The following is a 23,860-nucleotide window of genomic DNA, read 5'->3' on the forward strand; positions in this document are numbered from 1 at the left end:
TCATTGGTATAGAAATACAATAGATTTTGTATATGGATTTTGTATCCTGCAACCCTGATAAACTTATTAGTTCCAGGAGCTTTATAGGTTCCTTGGGATTTTCTACAAAGACAATCGTATCAGCTGCGAATAGTTTTACTTTTCCTTCTCAACCAGAATGCCTTTTATTTTTCGCTAGCCTTATTGCATTTGCTAAGACTTCCAGAGCAATATTCAATAGAAGTGATAGTGGACATTTTTGTCTTAGTTTCCAATCATAGGAAGAAAGCATTCCATCTTTCACTATTAAATATGTTAGCTGTAGTATTTTGCATATGATCTTTACCAGATTGAAGAAGTTCCCTTCTATTCTTAGTCTGCTGAATCTTTATTATGAATGGATGTTAATGCTTTTTCTGCACCTATTGATATAATCATGTGGTTTTTCTTAAGTCTGTGGAGAATTACATTGATTTTCAAGTGTGACACCAATCCTGTATTCCTGGGATAAATACCATTTGGTTGTTTTAATTTTTACATATTGAATTTGATTTGCTAATAATTTGAGGCATTTTTGCATCTATATTAATGGGGGATGTTGGGCTGCAGTTTTCTTGCATTACTCTTTGTCTAGTTTTGATATGAAGGTACTCTTAGCTTTATAAAATGCCTCCTTCTCTTCTGGAAGAGATTTCGAAGGATTGCTAATTCTTCCTTGTATGTTTGGTAGAATTCACTAGTGAAATTATTTGGACCTGGAGTATTCTTTTTTGGAAGCCATGAATTAGATTTAATAGCTTTAGTACTGTTCACTTTATTTCTCCTTGAATGAGTTTTGGTAATTTGTGTCTTTCAAGGAACTGGTCCATTTCATTTAAGTTGTTGCATGTATATGTAGAGTGTTCATAGTATTTCCTTATTCTTTTAATGTTTGTAGAGACAAGGGTAATGTCCTCTCATTTTCGTCAATTTGTCTTTTTTTTCTAGGTCAGTCTGGTTAGACATTTATCAACTCTCTCTTTTTAAAGAATCAACTTTTGGTTTCATTGATTTTTCTCTTTCTGTTTTGGATTTCATTGATTTCTTGCCTTTATTATTTTCTTCTGCTTGCTTTTGAGTATATTTTATATTTGTTTTTATAGGTTATTTGGGTGAACTACCCCATTTTTGAGACTGTAAAACCATAATAACAAATCCTGACTAAAATAAAAACTCAGACAAACCTATAGGTGCAAAACTTATGTATATTTTATTAAAAATAACATAAAATAGGGAAGCTGATGTAATATCAATAAATGCTAAAAGCCATTGGCTTTCATCCAGCATTGTTTTAAAAATACCATGTTCAGGGGCGCCTGGATGGCTCAGTCATTAAGCATCCAACTTCAGCTCCGGTCCTGATCTTGTGGTCTGTGGGTTCAAGCCCCGGGTCAGGCTCTGTGCTGTCCTAACAGCTTCAGATTCTGTGTCTCCCTCTCACTTTCCCCCGCCCCCACTTAGGCTCTATTTCTCTCTCTCTGTCTCTCTAAAAATAAACATTAAAAAATTTTAAATAGCATGTTCAAATAAAAACTATATTTAAAAATACAAAAACAGAAAACCCTCACTCTGACCCCTGGTCCCCAGACAACCATTTCATTAGCCCCTTGTTAATCCTTTCAGTGTGACATTATGCAAATATAAGCAAACATGGATATACTCATTGTTTTTAATAAACTATATTATATGTTTTACACACTATACTTATACATGCATATATGCACCTTGTTCTTCACCTTGTATTCATTTCATATTCTATCTTGGAGATCTTTCCATTTCAGCATGAGACCTTCCTTTTCATTACAGCTGCACACTGTACGTCCACAGAATAGTCTATTAAACCAGTCCTCTATTGGCGGACATTTGTGGTGTTTTCCATTTGTTACTATTGGAAACAATGTCAGATATTTTCAAAGCACACATGCAGGTGTATCGATAAATTCTCAGAAATGGGATATCGGGGGGGGGGGGGGGGAAGGTAAAAGTATCTGTAGTTTTGGTAGACACTATCAAATTCCCCTCCCTAGGAGTTCTATTTTATAATCCCCACAGCAATGCATGAGGATGCCTGTGTCTCTATAGCCTCATTAACAATGAATTTAACTTTTCCATTTTCTGCAAATCTGTTAAGTGAGAAATGGTATCTTAGCATGGTTTAGATTTGCATTTCTCATATTAGAAAAGTCTGACACCTCTGTACATTTTAGAGATAATATAAATGGCCCTTAATAATCTCTTCACATTTTTTAATGCTTTGCTTGATTTCTAAGAGCTCTTCATAAATAGGGAGATGAATCCCTTTGTGATATGGATTGCAAATACTCTCACCAGTTTATAATCTTTACTTAGTTTGGACTCTTCTTCAGGGAATTGGTGAGGGAGAAAATCCTCCTCTTTCCTAAAGCCCTCCGTCCCTTGGGGCCTCTCTTTCCCACTCAATATTCATTCAACCCAGCAATCAATCAGGGGAATTCAACAGAATTCAACGAGTAAAGAATTCACAGCATGAAGGCAGTGGCTGAAAAAAAATAAAACTGTTTCATGATCTTATATGCCCCACTGAATTGACACTCCATAGTAAACCAGTTACTTTTGCTTCATAATATTGTGATATTTGACAACAAAAGAACCAGCATTTTTTGTCAGTAGGGACTGGGAAGCATTAGAGACTGCTTGCAAAATAATGAAAAGCACAAAATAGAAAATAAAAAGCAAACATTTACACTGTTAATATATTAGAGGGAAAAACTTGAAAAATACACTATTTGTGTCTTTACATCTGCTATATTGGGTGCATTTTTCTAAGTCATTAAAAATGACCCAGAATATTTTTCTTGCTGAATACTGCATTGTATAAATCCTTTCCTTTTTAAAAAACAGTAGAAATGAAATGGTAATATATGCCTTTTATATATAATTCATCTGATTATGTCCTTAATATAGATTCTTAGAGGAGCACCTGGGTGGCTCAGCCTGTTAAGCGTCCAACACTTGGTTTTAGCTCAGGTCATGATCTCACAGTTTGTGGGTTTGGGCCCTGTGTCAGGTTCTGTGCTGATGGCAGGGAGCTTGCTTGGGATTGTCTCTCTCTCCCTCTCTCTCTCTCTCTCTCTCTACCCCTCCCCTGTTTGCATGTTCTTTCTCTCAAAATAAATATATTTTTTTAATTAAAAAAATATATATAGATTCTTAGACGTGAAATTTGAGTCGATGGTATAAACACTTTAAAGGCCTTTGACACAGATTGCCAAACTGTGTTCTGGAAAAGATGCTGCCAAGGTATTCACAGGAAATTTAAGTCACTGAAATACAGAAAATATTAGAAAATAAATGCTAAAAATAAATAAGCTCTAAACATGTAACTCAAGCTAGAAAAAATGACAAACCTAAAAGTACAAGGATAGAATTAAAAAAAAAAAAAATAGAAAATAGCACGCAGAAGCACAATATGTCCTGATTAGAAAAAACAGAAGTAAACCCACACCTAGATATATTTCATAAAATGGCAGAACACTTCTCTACTTTTCACGATTTTGCTAAACCTTTTTAAAGATAAAGTAATCTGGGTTGTCTGGATGGCTCAGTTGGTGGTGTGTGTGACTTCTGGTCTTGGGATTGTGAGTTCAAGCCAAATGTTGGGTGTAGAGATTTCTTAAAAAATAAGATCTTAAAAAGGTAACCTGAAAATTGACCAAAGACAGTGTCTCAGAGGGAACAATAAATTGGTTAATTATGGACTTTCTTTATTTATTTTTGTATTTATTTTGGGGAGAGCGCAAGTGGGGAAGGCTCGGAGACAGGGGGACAGAGGATCTGAAGTAGGCTCTGTGCTGACAGGTTGACAACAGTGAGCCCAATGTGGGGCTCGAGCTCACAAACCATGAGATCATGACCTGAGCCAAAGTTGGACATTCAACCGAGCCACCCAGGTGCCCCAATTATGGATTTTAAAAAGCAGCCCCAGAGGCTAAGGCACTGCTAAGTAAAAATAAATGTCAATTTAGAATTCTATGCCTTGCTATGCTATAATTCAAGAGTAAGGGAGAAATAACTTACACTCAGGGAATAATTTACTTCTATAAGAAACTCTTATAACGCTTACTATGGGCCAAGCACTATTGTAACCATTCCACAAATATTAATTCATCTGATCCTTCTAACAACCCCATGAAGTAGATACTATCATCATCCCTATTTTATAAATAGAAAAACTGAGGCACAAAGAGATTCAGTAATCAAAGTCAAAGGTCACAGAGCTCGTGATCAACAACAGAGCTGCATAGCCACCACAGGTCATCTGGCTGCAGAGTCGGTGTTTTTGACCAGTGCACAAGCTGTCTCTGCTCTAGGATGCCGAGGAGTGGAATTCACAAGGAAGGAGGAAATACAAGAACCTGTGGTAAGAAGCTGGCAAATGTGCAGGTTAATCTAAACTTGCACGGTCTACTTACAACAAAATAGTGACATATTACACAACCATAACATGTAAGGAGAAGCAAAGCGAGTGTTCTAGTCTCTACCGTTAATAAAGTTTGCATTAATGCCTCTTCTTAAGTTATGAATGTTAACAGCAAACAAAAAGAGATCAAATGTAACTACTATCTTCTAGAACAAAAGAGAGAATAAATAAAACATAACCCAACGGAAGGAATGAAAAGAAGAAAAAACCCAAAAATCCCAATCTGACAGATTTTTCAAGGACTTTGACAAGCTGATTCTACAACTTACATGAAAGAATAAAGGGCTTTAAATAGCCAGGATGATTTTTATAAAGCTAGATCACTCAAAAATGTATTATTGGCACAGAGGCACACAAATAATGTCTTCGGTAGATCATCTGATAGCTTAGATGACAGAAGCTGAAATCCCTTAATTAGATCTAAAACATCAGCATAAAAAATCTCAAAAATGTAATGCTTGGGGCATAAAGCAAATTGCAAAAAAAAACAAAAACAAAACTAAGATATCATGGACACACAGGTAATTAAAAAAAAAAAAAAAACCCGAACACACACAGAAATAATACACAGCAACTTGAGCATAATGGTTACCTCTGAGCAGGGCTGAGGGAAAAGACAGCATGAGGCTGCAGTTCAATCTGTTTTTTCCTTACCACCCCCCACCCCCCAAAAAAACCTGATGCTAATGTGGCAAAATTTAACATACTATTGTTATATTTTCTGAACTTTTCTGTATGCCTGAAATATTTTATAATTAAAGTAGTTTTTAAATCTAAAAACAGAAAAGAGAAGAAGAGTTGGAGAGGAAAAAGCAAAAAGGAAGAAGGAAAAGAAACTAATATAAATGTGAGTTGTTGGAATTTTATTAATACCCTCATTCAATATTTGAGGGCCTCTCACAAGCCAGTTGCCATTATAGCCCTTGGGCATACCAACACCAGCTCCCAGTGTGAGCCGATGGTCTCTGGTCAGGTCAGCTGACAGTCCTCCTAGAGCCCCAAAGTCTTTCTAATGGTGGATATCCTTCCCCTTGCAATGGCTGCCTAGGGGCACAGAGTACAAAGAATTTAGACAAACCGCTCTCTTCCTTACTCACATTTAATGATGAAGCTGGGTCCCTGACCTCTTCCTAACCTCCACTGGCCCCAGTCTTCCTGCTTCATGGCCAGGCCCTCAGGCTCTGTCTCTGATTAATTTATGCCTCCTGAAGGGAGTCAGCCTTATTACTGCCTTCCTATAGGATCCCTCCTTCCATTGGGCGGTTGATGGTCCCACCTGACTTGGGCCACTTGGGGAAACAATGAAGCATGGAGTTGCTTTCCAAGGCCCTTCACAGCAGCTTTTCCACCTCTGGTCCCAACTGGCCCTAACGCTGATGGGGTCCATCTCTACCCACTACAGCTCACCCTCTACTCAGCTCAGACTACTCAGGGAAAGCCCTGTACTGGGGTCACCACACTTGTTTGAAACTCTGGAGAAGCCTCTGGGCTTTCTACCCCCACCATCCCACAACCTCCCTCCTACGCACCGTTCTTTTTCCTTTCCCTCTAATCATTTCCTTTCAGGCTTGCTTTCCTCTCCTGACCCAGCCCCTTTCTTTAGCTGTCTCTTCTACAGACATCTACTCTGAAGATGCCTTACCTGGAGACTTCTATAATCCATGGTGCAAGGCACCCAGGAGCCTGGTGACACGATGGACGGGGAGATGCTCAATTAGAGCCAGGAGGCTTTCAGTCTAGAAGGGCCTGTGCCAGGTAAGGGGCATCTTTCCAGGAGGAAAACCTTGTTTGGCACGGGTGCTGGGTTACTTATTGGTTATGTCTAACATAAACCTCTTTGTGATGGAATCAACCTTCTGTGGAGCTTGTCAGTCCAGAGCTTGACACATAATTTCATGTCACAGGATTTTTCCTGAATAATACAATAGACACATGTTTTAGCATGAGTTTTGACAAAAGTATTTTTACAATTGATAGTTTAGGGGTGAGAATTCTTAGGTTGAAGGCATATAAATTTACTATAGCGATTTAATAACACGAATATTATCTCAAGTCCATTAGTATATTCATCAGTTTGCCAGGACTTCTCCCCTGCAGGGATTAACTAACGATGAGACCCATGATCTGACTGAAATCTTTACCGTGCAGTATTTCAATGTGTGGACTGTGAGGTCTTTCCTGCACATCACACTTAAAGGGGTTCTCTCCCAAGTGGATCTGCATTCAAGAGATATCTGTTGAATAGCTACTTGTACCAGGCAGTATGTCAGGAGCTGGGGGACAAAATGGCGAGCAAAGCATGTGTAACGAGACGCTCGTGGGGCTCACGGAATTGTTGCAGAAACAGACTCTGGTAAAGGGGGAGGGATGCACTCTAATAGAAGTTCTGACCACACGTTCCACACCTGTAGGGTTTGCCTCCCACGTGGGATCTGATGAAGATAAAGGTAACGAACTCTTACAACATCTATCCTATCTAATGGTTTCTCTGTGTGGATTCTTTGATAAACTTGGAGATCTATGCTCTGACTGAAGAAGTTCTTACCACACACACTCGTAGAGTTTCTCTCCTCTGTGGACTTTCAGATGAGCATATAAGTCTGTGTTTTCAGAGTTTCACGTTTGTGTGGACCCTCTGATGCACTTGGCGATCTACGTTCCGACTGAAGCCCTTACCACATTTATCACATGTGTAGAGTCTCTCTCCAGTGTGGACCCTCTGATGGATGCGAAGGTTGGAGGTCTGAGGGAAGCCCTTGCCGCACTCACACTTAAAAGGTTTCTCTCCTGTGTGAACTCTCCAATGAACACGAAGATTTGTGTTATAACTGAGGCCTTTGCCGCACGTATCACATATGAAAGGTTTCTCTCCAGGGTGAATTCTCTGATGGTAGCGAAGATCTGTGCTTCGACTAAAGCTCTTCCCACATTCAGCACAGTCGTCAAGTTTCTTCGCTGTGTGGAAAAGAGGATGTTTTGAGAAAAAGAAAATGTTAACTAAAAATCTCAATCAAGGCTGCAAGCAATAGGATATCAGACTGGAGAATGTGGAAAACTATCTTAGTTAAAAAACCAACTTGAAGAGTTCTACTAGGATTCAAAGGGAAAGGATCAAGAAAGTGAAATTGTGAAAATGAAATTATGAGAAAAATATTAAGTCGTGAAGGCTAGATCTAGAAGATCTTACAAGTGTGTAGGAGATCCAGAAAGAGAAAACAAATAGAAGAATTCATGAAAGTGTACTTAATCTGAAAGAGACTTTCAATCTAGAAAATCAAATAACCCTCCCCACCCAGTACCATGTAGGAGTTGAAAAAAGGACAAACATATTCACATATCTAGATGAAATTTCTGAATTTCAAGGATCAAGAAAACAAAAGCATATACAACATTTTAAAAAAATAAAACAAGTTACTCCCTTGAAAAGAGAGTAAGATTGGCAGAAGACAATAGTACAAGGTCTCCAGTATCCTGAAGGAAAAAGATGATACTCGATAATTCTAAAACCTCACCTGATGGTTCCTTTACATAGGCAAAAGGAAGATACCCTCAAAAAAGCAAAGACAACCAAAATTAAAATAAAAACTCATGAAGAGGGAAAACACGAAATATAAAAAGTAGAAATAAATAATAAAAATGTAAAAGCTTGGGGTGTCTGGGTGGCTCAGTCGGTTAAGCCTCCAACTTTGGTTTCAGCTCAGGTCATGATTTCATGGTTTGTCAGTATAAGCCCCCCATCAGGGTCTATGCTGACAGCACAGAGCCTGCTTGGGATTCCCTCTCTTCCTCTTTCTCTGTGCCCTGCTCATTCTCGTTCTCTCTCTCGTGCGCAAAATAAATAAACTTAAAAAAAAAAAAGTAAAAGCTTTACCTTCTTTTCACCCAACAAAATCTCATAAAACAATAAGGGGAAACTTCTCTGATCTGAAAGATTCAGAGATGAACAGGCTCAATGACTGGCAAACATGATTACTTAAAAAAAATTTTTTTCACATCTAGATATATTCTGTTAAATTTCAAAATTCCAAGGAGAAAAAGATGAAAGTTCTAAATGTTTTCAGAAGGAAGGGGGAAAAAAAGAACAGGTTAAACAAAAATGAGAGAATTACTAAATGAATGAATCAAATTGGAGTAAGCAATATCAGGAGGTTAAAAACAAAGATAGGATGGCTAAAACATTCTCAGGGAAAAATGATTTTGAATCTAGAGGTCTCTACTCCGCTACACTAGTATCCAAGACTGGGCTGAATATAAATACCCTTACAAACGTAGAGATTCAGAAAGTTTGTTGGCAAATGAAAAATAGATCCAAGCAAAAAACAGATGTGGGATTTAAGAAATTGTGGAAAAAATTAAAGCCACCTTAATCTCTGAAAAAATAAAGACACAATGTAAAACAATTAAGAATCATATCTTGTTTCAACTAAACACAGGCCATGGGGAAAAGGATGTGTGTGTGTGAGAATGCTAAGTGAAAGTTTGTTAATAGGTCTGTATTGTTCTGGAAAGTAGAAGTTATAAAGAACTGTTTAACACTTGCCACTGACAGAAAAATATAACTTTTAAAACCTGTTAAAATCTTAAGGGTAATTAAAGAATAAAAATGGAGGGGAAAAAGGAAAGTAACAATTCATTTAGAACTCCCAAATAAGGGAAGGGGGTGAGGAATTAGAATGCATAAAATGTCAGGAATCAGGGGCACCTGGGTGGCTCAGTCGGTTAAACGTCCGACTTTGGCTCAGGTCACGATCTCACGGACCGTGAGTTCGAGCCCCACATTGGGCTCTGGGCTGATGGCTCAGAGCCTGGAGCCTGCTTCCGAGTCTGTGTCTCCCTCTCTCTCTGCCCCTCCCCCGTTCATGCTCTGTCTCTCTCTGTCTCAAAAATAAATAAAACCTTAAAAAAAAAAAATGTCAGGAATCATTATTACAGTAAATGTAAAAGGACTAAATTCCCCAAGAGTCTTATAGACTCCAAGATTAGGTTTAAAAATACAGCCATTTTCAGCTTGCAAGAGACAAATCTATAGCAGGCAAATGCTAACTAGGAGAACAGAACAACAACATTAATATCTGACAAAGCAGAATTCAAGGCAAAACACACTAGGGGATTTCTGGGGAAGATGGTGGAGTAGGAGGACCCAGTTCACCTCATCCATGGCCACAACTAGATAACACTCATATCAGTATAAGTAACCCAGAAAACAACCCAAAGAATGGCAGAACAAACTCTACAACTCAATGTAAAGAAGAAGCACATCAAAGAGGGTATAAATAATATGGCAGGGAGCTAAACATAAATTGTGGGATACCCGAGGAAGGGAGGGAGCAACAGGCGTGGAGAAGGGGGAAAAAGATGATCACACTAGGGAACCTGTACAGGGTACATCAATCACCATAGCATTTGGCTCTGAAAACTGGAGGGGCCAAATTTTGTGGGTTCTTACAACCAGCAGAACTTGAAGCCTGGAACATCAAAAATCAGCAGGCTTGGGGCGCCTGGGTGGCTCAGTCGGTTGGGCGACCAACTTTGGCTCAGGTCATGATCTCGCAGTCCGTGAGTTCGAGCCCCGCGTCGGGCTCTGTGCTGACAGCTCCGAGCCTGGAGCCTGTTTCGGATTCTGTGTCTCCCTCTCTCTCTGACCTTCCCCCATTCATGCTCTCTGTCTCTAAAATGAATAAACATCAAAAAAAAAAAAAATCAGCAGGCTTTGCTCTGGGAGAGCCCAGAGGGCAATAGGAAATAGAGTCACTGCCATTAAAGAGCTAGCATGACAGACAACCCATGGAGACGCAGTGTAGAAGCAGCAGCTGGAAAAATGTCTGGGGCATATGGGAGGGAGAAAGATATCCAGATCCAGGAGGCACTGAGATCTCCCAACAAAATCAACCCGAGGAGGTTCGCTCCAAGACACAGTTATCAAAATAGCAGAAAGTAGCAATGGAGAATTTTGAAAGCAGCAAAAGAAAAGACAGTTACATACAAGGGAAACCCCATATGGCTATAAGTGGATTTTTCAGTAGAAACTTTGCAGGACAGAAGGGAATGGCATGATATGTTCAAAGTGGTGAAAGAAAAAAAATCTACAGCCAAGAATACTCTATCCACTAAGGCTATCATTGAGAATAAAAGAGAAAGAATTTCCCAAACAGAAGCTAAAGGAGTTCTTGACCACTAAACCAGCCCTACAAGAAATGTTAAAGGGGACTCTGAGTGGAAAGGAAAGATCATAAGAATAAGAAAAGTAGGAAGCACAAAAGCAGTAAAAATAAGTGTATCTGTAAAACTCAGCCAAGGGACTCACAACATAAAAAGATGTAAAGTATGACACCATGTACCTAAAATGTAAGGGGTAGGAAAGAGTAAAGAATGGGCTCAAACTTAAGTGACCACCAACTTAGTATAGACTGCTATATGTGGAACATGTTATATACAAACCTAATGGTAACCACAAATCAAAATCCAGTAATAAATGTGCAGAAAGGAAAGGAATCCAAGTATATCACTATAGAAAGCCAACTTACGGTGAGAGAAGAAAGCAATGGAAAAAAGGAACAGATAAGATCTACAAAAACAACCCTAAAACAACAAAATGGCAACAAAATATCAATAATTTCTTTGAATGTCAATGGACTAAATGCTCCAATAAAAAGATATAGGGTGATGGACTAGATAATAAAAACAAGACCCATCTATATGCTGCCTCCAGGAGACTCATTTCAGATCTATAGGTACATGAAGATTGAAAGCGAGGGGATGGAGGTGCCTGGGTGGCTCAGTTGGTTTAGTGTCTGACTCTTGATTTCAGCTTAGGTCATGATCTCACAACTCATGAGTTCGAGCCCCACATCAGGCTCCATGCTGACAGTGTAGAGCCTGTTTGGGATTTTCTCTCTCCCTCTCTTTCTTCCCCTCTCCCGCTCACACTCTATGTAAGTAAACTTTTTTTTAAAAAACGAGGGGATGGGAAACATTTATCACGCAAATGGATGTGAAAAGAAAGCCAGAGTAGCAATACTTCTATCAGACAAAATAGACTTTAAAACAAAGATTGTAACAAGAGACAAAGAAGGATATTATGTAATCATCAAGGGGACAATCCAACAAGAAGACATAACAATGGTGAATATTTACGCACCCAGCATAGAAGCACCCAAATACATAAAATAATTAATAAACACAAAGAAACTAATTGATAGTAATACAATAGTAGTAGGGGACTTTAAGACCTCACTTACATCAATGGACAGGTTATCTAAAAGGAAAATCAATAAGAAAACAGTGACTTTGAATGACATACTAGACCAGATGGATTTAGTAGATATATTCAGAACATTCCATTCTAAAACATCAGAATACACATTCTTTTCAAGTGAACATGGAACATTGTCCAGAATAGATCACATATTAGGCCACAAAACAAGTATCAACAAATTCAAAAAGATCAAAGTCATACCATACATCTTTTCTGACCACAATGCAATGAAACTGGAAATCAACCACAAGAAAAAATCTGGAAAGAGCACAAATACATGGAGGTTAAATAACGTGTTACTAAACAATGAATGGATCAACCAAAAAATCAAAAAATACATAAAGATAAGCGAAAATGAAAACACAATGATTCAAAATCTTTGGGATGCAGCAAAAGCAATTCTAAGAGGGAAGTTTACAGCAGTACAAGTACCTACCTCAGGAAGCAAGGTTGGGGATAGGGTTAAGGTGAGGGTTACACAACCTAACCTTACACCTATAGGAGCTAGAAAAAGAAGAAAAAACCCAAAACTAGCAGAAGGACAGAAATTATAATAAATATTAGAGCAGAAATAAATGATACAGAAACTAAAAAAAACAATAGAACAGATCAATGAAACCAGGAGCTAGTTCTTTGGGAAGATCAACAAAATCAATAAGCCTCTGGCCAGACTCATCACAAAAAAAGAGGACTCAAATAAAATCAGAAACAAAAGAGGAGAAATAACAACACCACAGAAATACAAAGGATTGTAAGAGAATATTATGAGAAATTATATGCTAACAAATTGGACAACCTAAAAGAAATGGATAAATTCCTAGAAAGCTACCTAGGAATTGCTAGACTGAACTACCTTCAATCTACCAAAATTGAAGCAGGAAGAAATAGAAAATTTGAACAGACCAATTACCAGCAGTGACTTGAATCAGTAACCAAAAAACTCCCAGAAAAAAAAAAATAAAAGCCCAGGACGAGTTGGCTTCACAGATTAATTCTGCCAAACATTTAAAGAAGAGTTAATACCTATTCTTCTCAAACTTTTCCAAAATATAGAAGGGAAAGAAAATTTCCAAATTCATTCTATGAGGCCAGCATTACCCCAATTCCAAAACTAGACAAAGACATCACAAAAAAAGAGAACTATAGGACAATACCTCTGATGAGCACAGATACAAAAATATTAGCAAACCGAATCCAACAATACATGAAAAAATCAATCACTATGATCAAGTGGGATTTATTCCTGGATGGCAAGGGTGGTTCAATTTTCACAAATCAATTCAATGTGACACATCACATCAATAAGAGAAAGGATAAAACCATATGATCATTTCAATAGACACAGAAAAAGCATTTGACAAAGTACAACATCCAGTCATGATAAAAACACTCAACAAAGTAGGTTTAGAGAGAACATATCTCAACATAATAAAAGCCTTATATGAAAAACCCACAGTGAACATCCAATTCAATAGGGGAAAACTGAGAGCTTTCCTCCTAAGGTCAGGAACAAGACAAGGATGTCCACTCTCACCACTTTTATTCAACATAGTGATGGAAGTCCTAGCTGCAGCAATCATACAAGATAAAGGAATAAAAGGCATCTAAGTTGGTAAGGAAGAAGTAAAACTTTCACTCTTTGCAGATGACAAGATACTATATATAGAAAACCCTAAAGACTACACCAAAAAACTATTAGAACTGATACATAAATCCAGTAAAGTTGCAGGATACAAATGCAATATATAGAAATCTGTTGCATTTCTATACACCAATAACAAAGTGTCCGAAACAGAAATTAAGAAAATAATCTCATTTACAATTGCACTAAAATGAATAAAATACCTAGGAATAAGCTTAACCAAGGAGGTGAAAGACCTATACTCTGAAAACTATAAGACATTGATCAGAGAAATTAAAGACAACACAAATAAATGGAAAGATACAGCATGGTCACGGATTGGGAAAACAAGTATTGTTAAAATGTCCATACTATCCAAAGCTTTTAGAATGTTGTTCAAACTGGGATGCCCAGGTGGCTTAGTTGGTTAAGCATCTGACTCTTAATTTTGGCTGAGGTCATGATCTCACGGTTCACGGGATCAAACCCCACGTTGGGCTCTGTACTGACAGCATGGAGCCTCCTTGGGATTCTCTCTCTCCCTCTCTGCCCCACTCACATGCTTTCTCTAAATAAATAAATAAACTTAAAAAAGAATATTGTTTGAACTTAAGTGACCATCAACTTAATATAGATTGCTATAGAGGTGCCCAGGTGGCTCAGTCGGTTGAGCATCCAACTTCGGCTCATGTCATGATCTCACAGTTTATGAGTTCAAGCCCTATTCCAGGCTCTGTGCTGACAGTTCAGAGCCTGGAGCCTGCTTTGGATTCTGTGTCTCCCTCTCTCTGCCCCTCCCCTGCTCGTACTCTGCCTCTCTCAAAAATAAATAAACATTAAAATTTTTTTTTTATCCTCAAAAAACTAAAAATAGAACTACCCTACAACCCAGCAATTGCACTACTAGGCATTTATCCAAGGGATACAGGTGTGCTGTTTCAAAGGGACACATGCACCCCCATGTTTACAGCAGCACTATCAACAATAGCCAAAGTGTGGAAAGAGCCCAAATGTCCATCGATGGATGAATAAAGAAGATGTGGTATATATATACAATGGAGTATTACTCGGCAATCAAAAAGAAGGAATCTTACCATTTGCAACTATGTGGATGGAACTGGAGGGTATTATGTGAAGTGAAATTAGAGAAAGGCAAAAATCATATGACTTCACTCATATGAGGACTCTGAGACAAAACAGATGAACATAAGGGAAAGGAAACAAAATAATATAAAAACAGGGAGGAGGACAAAACAGAAGAGCCTCATAAATATGGAGAACAAACTGAGGGTTACTGGATGGGTTGTGGGAGGAGGGATGGGCTAAATGGGTAAGGGGCACTAAGGAATCTACTCCTGAAATCATTGTTGCACTATATGCTAACTAATTTGGATATAAATTTAAAAAAATAAAAAATAAAACAATAAAAAAAATTTTTAATAAAAAAATAGATTGCTATCTACACAGTCTATGATGATAACCACAAATCAAAAACCTAAAATAAATACACAAAAAATAAAGAGAAAAGAATCCAATCATAATGCTAAAGAAATCCAGTAAGCCACAAAGGAAGAGAGCAAGAGAAGAGGAAAGGAATAGAGAAGAACTATAACCAGAAAAAAAAAAAAAATGGCCATAAGTACATGCTTATCTATAATTACTTTAAATGTAAATAGACTAAATGCTCCAATCAAAAGACAGGGTGACTGAATGGATTAAAAAACAAGACCCATCTATATGCTGCCTATGAGAGACTCACTTCAGACCTAAAGACTCAAAGAGACTGAAAGTGAAGGAATGGAAAACGATACCCATGCAATAAAAAGAGAAAAAGAGCTGGAGTAACAATACTGATATCAGACAAAATAGACGTTAAAACAAAGGCTGTAGCAAGAGACAAATAGGGTAGTACATAATGATAAAGTGATCAATCCAACATGAGGGTACAGCAATTGAAAATATCTATGCACCCAATATAGGAGCACCTAAATACATAAAGCAAATAGTAACAGACATAAAGGGAAAAAATGACACTAACACAGCAATAGCAGGGGACTTTCACACCTCACTTAAATCAATAGATGGATGATCAAGACAGAAAATCATTAAGGAAACAGTGCTTTGGAAGATACATTAGACCAGACAGACCTAAGAGATATATACAGAATGTTCTATCTAAAAACAGCAGTATACACATTCTTTTTGAGTGCACATGGAACATTCTCCAGGATAGATCACGTTAGTTGACAAAATAAGTCTCAATAAATTTAAGGAAGACTGAAATCACATCAAGCATCTTTTCTGACCAAACGATATGAAACTAGAAAACAATACTAAGAAAAAAAAAACACGAAAAAACACAAACACACAGAGGCTAGACAACATGCTACTGAACACCAATGGATCAATGAAGAAATCAAAGAGGAAACAAAAAATACTTGGAGACCAATGAAAATGAAAACATAATGGTCCAAAATCTTTGGAACACAGCAAGAGGAGTTCTAAGAGGGAACGTTATAGAGATGCAGGCCTACCAAAAGAAACAAGAAAAATCTCATATGAACAATCTAACCTTATACCTAAAAGAATTAAAAAAAGAACAAACCCTTGGGTTAGGAGAAAGTAGGAAATAATGGAGTGGAAATATATGATACAGATAAAAAAAAATAGAAAAGATCAATGAAACCAAGAACTGTTCTTTGAAAAGATAAAAAAAAAAAAAAAAAAAGCTGAGAAACCTTTAGCCATACTCATCAGGAATAAAACAGAACTGAAATAAATAAAATCAGAAATGAAATAGGAGAGGTAATAACTGAGACCACAGAAATACAAAGAATTATAAGACACTACTATTAAAAAATTATATGCAAACAAATTGCACATCCTAGGAGAAATGGATAAATTCCTAGAAACACATTCATCCAAAACTAAATCTGAAAGAAATAAAACATCTGAACAGACTGATTACTACTGATTCAATTAACAAAATTGAATTGGTAAATTCCCAACAAATAAAAGTCTGGGACCAGATAGCTTCACAGATAAATCCTGCCAAACATTTAATGAAGAGCTAATACCTGTTCTTAAACTATTCTAGAAAATAGAAGAGGAAAGAAAGCCTCCAAATTCATTCTATGAGACCAGAATTACCTTGATACAAAGATAGACAAGACACTATAAAAAAAGAAAACTCTAGGCCAATATCCCTGATGAACACACATGTAAAAATCCTCAACAAAATAATAAGCAAATCAAATTCAACAATACAATTAAAAGGATCATTCACCATGATCAAGAGGGATTTATTCCAAGGATGCAAAAGTGGTTCAATATTCTCAAATAAGTCAATGTGATACATCACATTGACAAGAGAGAGGATAAAAACCACAGGATTATTTCAATAGATGCAGAAAAGGCATCTGACAAAGTAAAACATCCATTCATGATAAAAACTCTCAACAAAGTAGGTTTAGAGGGAAAATATCTCAACATAATAAAGGCCATAAATGATAAACACAGTGTTAACATCATACTCAATGGTGAAAAACTGAAAGCATTTCTTCAAAGATCAGGAACAAGACAAAGATATCTACTCCCACCACTTTTATTCAACATAGTAGGGGAAGTCTTAGCTGCAACAATTAGACAAGAAAAAGAAATAAAAGGCATCCAAATTGATGAGGAAGTAAAATTGTCACTATTTACAGATGACATGATATGATATGTTTAAAAACGCCACCAAAAAACCCTTCTAGAGCTGATAAATGAATTCAGTAAAGTTGGAGTTTACAAAATTAATATACAGATATCTGCTGCATTTCTTTTTTATCTTTGCATTTCTATACACTAATAATGAAGTAGCAGAAAGAAAAATTAATCCCATTTACAACTGCACCAAAAAGAATACCAAGGAATAAACTTAACCAAAGACATGAAAGATCTATACTCTGAAAATGATAAGACATTGATGAAGGAAACTGAAGACAACATAAACAAATGGAAAGATATACGTGCTCGTGGATTGGAAGAATTAATATTGTTAAAATGCCCACTGTACCCAAAGCAAGCTACCAATGAAATCCTAATCAGAATACCAATACTATTTTTCATGGCAGAACAAATAATCCTAAAATTCATATTGAACCACAAAAGATCTTGAACAGCCAAAGCAATCTTGAGAAAGAAGAATAAAGCTAGAGGTATCACAATCCCAGATTTCAAGATATACTACAAAGCTACAGCAATCAAAACAGTGTGATACTGGCACAAAAATAGACACAAGATCAACAGAATAGGATAGAGAGCCCAGAAACAAACCCACGCCTATATATGGTCAATCTATGACAAAGGAGGCAAAAATATACAACGGGGGAAAGATAGTCTCTTCAATACTGGACAGCTACATGCATAAAAATGAAATTGGACCACTTTCTTATACCATACACAAAAATAAACTGAAAATGGATTAAAGACTTAAATATGAGACCCGAAACCATAAAATTCCTGAAGGAAAACATAGGCAGTAATCTCTTGGATGTTAGCCTTAGCAACGTATTTATGGATATGTCTCCTGAGGCATGGGAAACAAAAGCAAAAATAAACTATTGGGGCTACACCAAAATAAAAAGCTTTTCATAGCAAAGGAAACCATCAACAAAACAAAAAGGCAACCAACTGAATGAGAGAAGATATTTGCAAATGACACATCCGATAAGGGGTTAATATCCAAATATTTAAAAACTTCTACAACTCAACACCAAAAAAACAATCTGATTAAAAAACGGACAGAAGATGCGATTAGACATTGTTCCAAAGAAGACATCCAGATGGCCAACAGACACAGGAAAAGATGTTCAACATCACTCATCATCAGGGAAATCCAAATAAAAACCACAATGAGATATCACCTCATACCGGTCAGAATGGCTAGTACCAAACAGGGAATTAAGTGTTGGCGAGGATCTGGGGAAAAGGGAAGCCTTATGCTCTGTTGGTGAGAATGCAAACTGATGCAACTACTATGGAAAACAGGATGGAGGTTCCTCAAAAATTTAAAAACAGAAATATCATAGGATCCAGTAATTCCACTACTGGATATTTACCCAAAGAAAATGAAAACATTAATTCAAAATGATATATACAGCCCTATGTTCACTGCAGCATTATTTACAATAGCTGAGATATGGAAGTAATCCAAGAGTCCACTGGCAGATGAATGGATAAGGAAAATGAGGTATATACATATACAATGGAATATTACTTAGTCATAAAAAAATAAGATCTTGCAATTTGCAATAGCATGGATGGAGAATACTATGCTAAGTGAAACAAGTCAGACAAGAAAGACAAATACTTTATGATTTCACTTATAGGTGGCATCTAAAAAACAATACAAACGAAGTAACAGTAACAACAACAACAACAACAAAAACCCAGAGAACAGATTCATAAATAGAGAACAAACTGGTGGTTGTCAGAGGGAAGATGGAAAGGGGGATGGGCAACATAGGTGAAGGGGATTAAGAGGTACAGACTTCCAATTACAAAATACATAAGTCATGGAGATGAATACTACAGCATAGGGACAGTCAATAATATTGTAACAACATTGCATAGTGACAGATGGTAAGTGCACTTATCATGGTGATCATTGTGTAATGTATAGAATTGTCAAATCACTATGTTGTGCACCTGAAACCAATACAACATTGTATGTCGACTATATTTCAATAAAAATTTTTTTTAAATAGTGATTTGGATACTCTGATATTTGAATCTCAAGCCCTTACTTAGTTAAAAACTTTAAGAGCCCACAGATTTTAAACACCATGGTAGCAAAAATCCTCCAAAGAGTGGTCGTCCTTACCCACTAAGACCAGGTTGTCATAGATTTCCAGCATCACCTCTTTATGTAGGGCCCTTTGTGTGGGGTCTAGTTGCCTCCACTCCTCAGTGAAGTCCATGGCCACATCCTTGAATGTAACAGGTTCCTAAAATACCAAAGAACAGTAATTCCTCTTAAGCATCTACACCAATGATTGTGGTACAAAAGGCTAAACTTGGGAACACTGACAAAGGTAGACAGAATAAAGAAAACTTCAGAGTTCTGCCCCAAGACATAAGAATAATTAAAAGAGAGGTGCCTGGGTGGCTCAGTTGGTTAAGCGTCCAACTTCAGCTCAGGTCATGATCTTGTGGTTCATGGGTTCAAGCCCCGCGTCGGGCTCTGTGCTGACAGCTCAGAGCCTGGAGCCTGCTTTGGATTCTGTGTTTCCCTCTCTGTCTGCCCCTCCCCTGCTCATGCTCTGTCTCTCTCTCTCTCAGAAATAAACAAACATTAAAAAATTAAAACATTTTAAAAGATAACATCTTATGCAGAGGTTCACTAACCCTAATAATACGAAGAGCTCTTAAAAGTCAATTAGAAGAAAAAATTGGCATTCTCTCTCTCCCTCTCTCTCTGCTCCTTCCCCACTCATACGTGCACTCTCTGAAAATAAATAAACTTAAAAAAAAAAACCGTACAAGTGAAAAGTGATCTGAATAATCTCTAAAAGAAAAATAAATGGCCAATAAACACCAGGTAAAAACTTTGGAGAACAATTTGGCGGTATCTATCAAACATATACTTTGATCTAACATTCCCAATTCTAGAAATTTATCCTCATTAAGATAATCAATGACTTCCTTGCTAATAGATCCAATGGAAAGCTTTCAAGCTTTTTTATGCTTGACTTTTCACATTATTTGGCTCCACCCACATGGTCTTCCTCAAAACTCTCTCCTCCTAGAGCCTGGATATTATAGTAACCCAGTTTTTCTCCTGACTCTCTGATCACTCTTTCTCAATCTCTTTTTCTACTCATCAATGTTGGGGTTCCCAGGCCCTCCTCTCGCTCTCCCTATGTGATCTCATCTATTCTGACAACTTCAAATGCTTTCAAATACTGGCAACTCTCAAATGCACTTTGGCAGCCAAGACCTCAAGCCAGACCTAGAGTTCCAGACCCCATTAGCTACATGATGAACATCCAGTGTGAAGTAGGTAATCTATTAATATCTACCAAATGAAATAAATACCCACCTGCATGTTTCAAAGCCATCTAAATCAACCTGCTCAATTCTGACTTTATCTCCCTTTCCAGATCTGCTTCCCTCCCAATGTTCCCTAATTCAGGCAACCACACCTCCACCACTCAGATGTTCAAGTCAGCAAAAGAGGCACCATCATTTCCTTCCTCTGTGTCCTCTCTCACACCTGCTCCATCACTAAATCTTCCTAAAGATCTCTCTTCTCTCTGCTGACACCACTTTTCTGAGCCACCACCTCACCTAACTAGTTTATACCATCTTGCCTCCCTGCAACATAACCTCTACTCTGGCCCCTCTTATTGTGACCAGTCCTTAAATAGTTGTGTTCCTCAAGGCTTTTCTCTAGTTACCTTCTTTTTCTTCTTTTGTCACATATTGGCTGGATGATCTTAACCAAGCCCATGACTTTAGTCACCACATACATGGTGACAACTCATAAATTTGTATCTTTAACCTGGATCTGTCTCAGACCTTGATATCTTTCTTCTAGACTTCTTTAATTGGATGTCCCAGAGGCACTTCAAAGTGTCTTCTAACTCCCCCTCCACACACACACACGCAAACACACAAGTACATACACATTCCATCTCCTCTGTTTCTTATCACAGTGAAGAGTTCACCATTCACCCAGCCGCCCAAAACTTGTGTTGCAGCCTTAACCAGGCCCCTTTCCCCCACTCCCCACAACTATACACAGACCCATAGTGTTTTATCTGTTTTAGATACAAACTTGAAGATGTCCACATTCTTTATATACTTATTTATCTACACAGCCAGCTTCCATTTCATTTCAAAGTTATAGTTCAACATTAAGTTCACTGAACTCTGCCTAATTAGGCACGCTAACAGATACATTTATTATTAAACAAATCTAAGGATTCCTTGATCTATCATTCTTTTTTGGCAACCCAGCAATTTTAAACACCCTAAGTCTAAGGAATTTTTCACCTTATGAATCTGTGTGTCCTCAAGATAAAAGCCAGAAACTTGCTTGCCAGCATCCCTCGTAGCTTGATCAGCCAACCAGAGGTACTTGCACAAGTTTTTAATTCAGAAGCTAATGGTTGGAAAGAGTAAGGACGGCATCAGAGGCATCTAGTTACAGAAGCAGTCGAAGCAAATGTTCTAGGGGTGGTGTTTGCAGCCCTGGGTCAGCAATGCAAACTGAGTGCCCAGCAGAAGTGGTTGCTCCATTGGGATGGTCCAACTGTGGGATTTGAGCATCGTTCCAAATTGTGTGGCTTCCAGGCCTATCTTTCTGGCCTTTGAAGAGAGTCTGCGAGCTACCAAATATCCCTCAATAAATTCCTTTTAGCTAATGAGGATTTTGGCTATTTGAACAGTTGGCATTAGAAAATCTATTACTTATGTAATCATAGCAAGTGAAAAAGGAAAACTTATGTGATCATCTCACAGGATGGCAAAACAACATTTAATAAAATAAACTTCTGTGTCAACTATACTTCAATTAAAAGAAAGAAAAAAGAAAATAAACGTCCAATTTAAAAACCCTTCTAAAGGACAATGGTTTAGGTAGTTGGGATGCATTGGTGAAATAAACAGAGGAAATATAAACCAAAATGAGAATAACATATCAACATGCGATGATGATTTTTTTTAAAACAACAGCCATTTGCTTAGGAGTTCAAAACCCTTCTGATCATATTGATGATCTTTTGACCCCCATTTTCACAAAATTTATAGTTCTTACTTGACTAGGAAGATATCATTCCTATTTTCAAGCAAACTTATAGATTCTTGAACTATCTTATAGGCTAACTACTGACTGTAAACATAGCTGCATTCATACCCAAATAGAGTGGCTAGGTATTAAAATGCCCTTCATAAGAACTGGCAGTTTGCACAATAGACGAGCATGTGTCCTATGAACTGAAAATGATTTTATGGGATTAATGAAAAGCTAGTGCTTTTCTTCCCAATTACTGTACTATAAAACAACCAATATGAATAAGGATGTGACAGATCTTTTAGTGTGCTTATTTGTATTTATTATGGTTCTAGAAGAAAGATTAAGTTGTACTGTAGGAAGACTCTAAGAATGAAATTCAATGCCTTTTATAAAGATTTAAAATAATTCACTAATGATTTGTCAATCTTGAAATTCAAACATCAGCATCAATAATATTCAGTGTATAATAATCATAACTCATTTTCTAGGACTATGTATTATATGTGACTTAAAGACTGAAAATTAATAAAGGAAACCTCGGTTAGAATGGAGTCAGGAGGCCAGCAGGGGGACTCTCACACACTACCAGCCGATAAACTGCAGACCCAACAGAAGCACCTGTACCTTGCAAGTCCACACTACTTTAGCTACTACTTCGCTATCCCAGCAGAAGGAAGAAAGGTTTCCTCCTTCCCTGACAACAGCCCAGCCAATGAGAGGCTGTCACAACTCAGCCACTATATGGGGCACCTGGGTGGCTCAGTTAAGTGTCTGGCTCTTGATTTTGGCTCAGGTCATAATCTCACAGTTCATGAGATCGAGCCTCACATCAGGCTCTGCACTGATAGCATGGAGCCTGATTGGGATTTTTTTCTCTCTCCTCTCTCTGCTCCTTCCCTGCTTGTGCGTGGGTGCTGTCTCTCGCGCACACGCTCTCTCTCTCTCTCTCTCTCTGAAAATAAATAAATAAACTTTAAAAAGCCACTATTCAAAATTCCTAGTTTACTCCAATGGACTTTTTGTTTATAACAGCCCTCCCAACTTCCCCCACCCCCTTCCTCTATAAAAGAGCATTCCTCTCCTTTGTTCTATAGACTTGACTATGGCTTTGCCTTAGCTTGCTTGTCTCTGGTTGCAATTCTCTGCTATTCTTGAATAAACCCATTTTTTGCTGGCAAAATAAGTGGTAGTTTTAATAAGACATATTTAAGACATATGTTCTAGATAACTAGCCCCTATCTTAATTCTGTTTCTCAATCATCACAAACTTATTTCCTCTATGTCATTTGTTATTCATGCAGTGAATTAATGCAAAATTGCTACATCCAGAGATATAGCAACCTCAGAAACAAAGCTGATCGAAATAAATTCCCAGTAATTAGGCGTGTTCATACAGTAGCCCTCATTTTCTTTCTTTCTCTTTTTAATGTTCATGTAGTTTTGAGAGAGAGCGAGTGCGAGTGGGGGAGGTACAGAGAAAGAGGGGAACAGAGGATCCAAAGCGGGCCCTGCACTGATAGCAGAAAGCCCAATGCGGGGCTAGAACTCACAAACCATGAGACCATGCCTGAGACAAAGTAGGATGCTCAACCAACTGAGCCACCCAGTTGCCCCTGTATCACCCAATTTCAATTCTTAATCATGAGAAGTGTTTGGGAACTCCCTGTAAAAATGAAAATATTCACATTGGTCTTGAATATAGAAACAATGCTAATATTTTGGCTT

General features: G+C 37.6%; 1 protein-coding gene across 8 annotated transcripts in view; it reads right to left on the minus strand.

Moving 5' to 3' along the window:
• Window positions 1-1,205: 1,205 nt before the first annotated feature.
• LOC109254865 (zinc finger protein 214-like) overlaps window positions 1,206-23,860 on the minus strand; it is a 51,794-nt gene continuing 29,139 nt past the window's right edge. For 3 of the 8 annotated variants that reach the window (XM_053896938.1, XM_053896941.1, XM_053896925.1), the window contains exons 3-4: window positions 19,220-19,343; window positions 5,326-7,432 (exon numbers count right to left, since the gene is read on the minus strand). In XM_053896938.1, the coding sequence (XP_053752913.1) occupies window positions 7,086-7,432; window positions 19,220-19,316 (444 nt within the window). In that variant the 5' untranslated portion in view covers window positions 19,317-19,343 and the 3' untranslated portion in view covers window positions 5,326-7,085. Of the gene's footprint in view, window positions 2,537-3,179; window positions 3,699-5,325; window positions 7,433-19,219; window positions 19,344-23,860 lie in introns of those variants that run through there. The other 5 variants (XR_008420186.1, XR_008420185.1, XR_008420187.1 and 2 more) reach the window with 5 other exon arrangements.

This window comes from Panthera pardus, unplaced genomic scaffold, assembly GCF_024362965.1.
Source record: "Panthera pardus isolate Hobbes unplaced genomic scaffold, ASM2436296v1 HiC_scaffold_11, whole genome shotgun sequence".
Taxonomy (NCBI): Eukaryota; Metazoa; Chordata; class Mammalia; order Carnivora; family Felidae; genus Panthera; species Panthera pardus.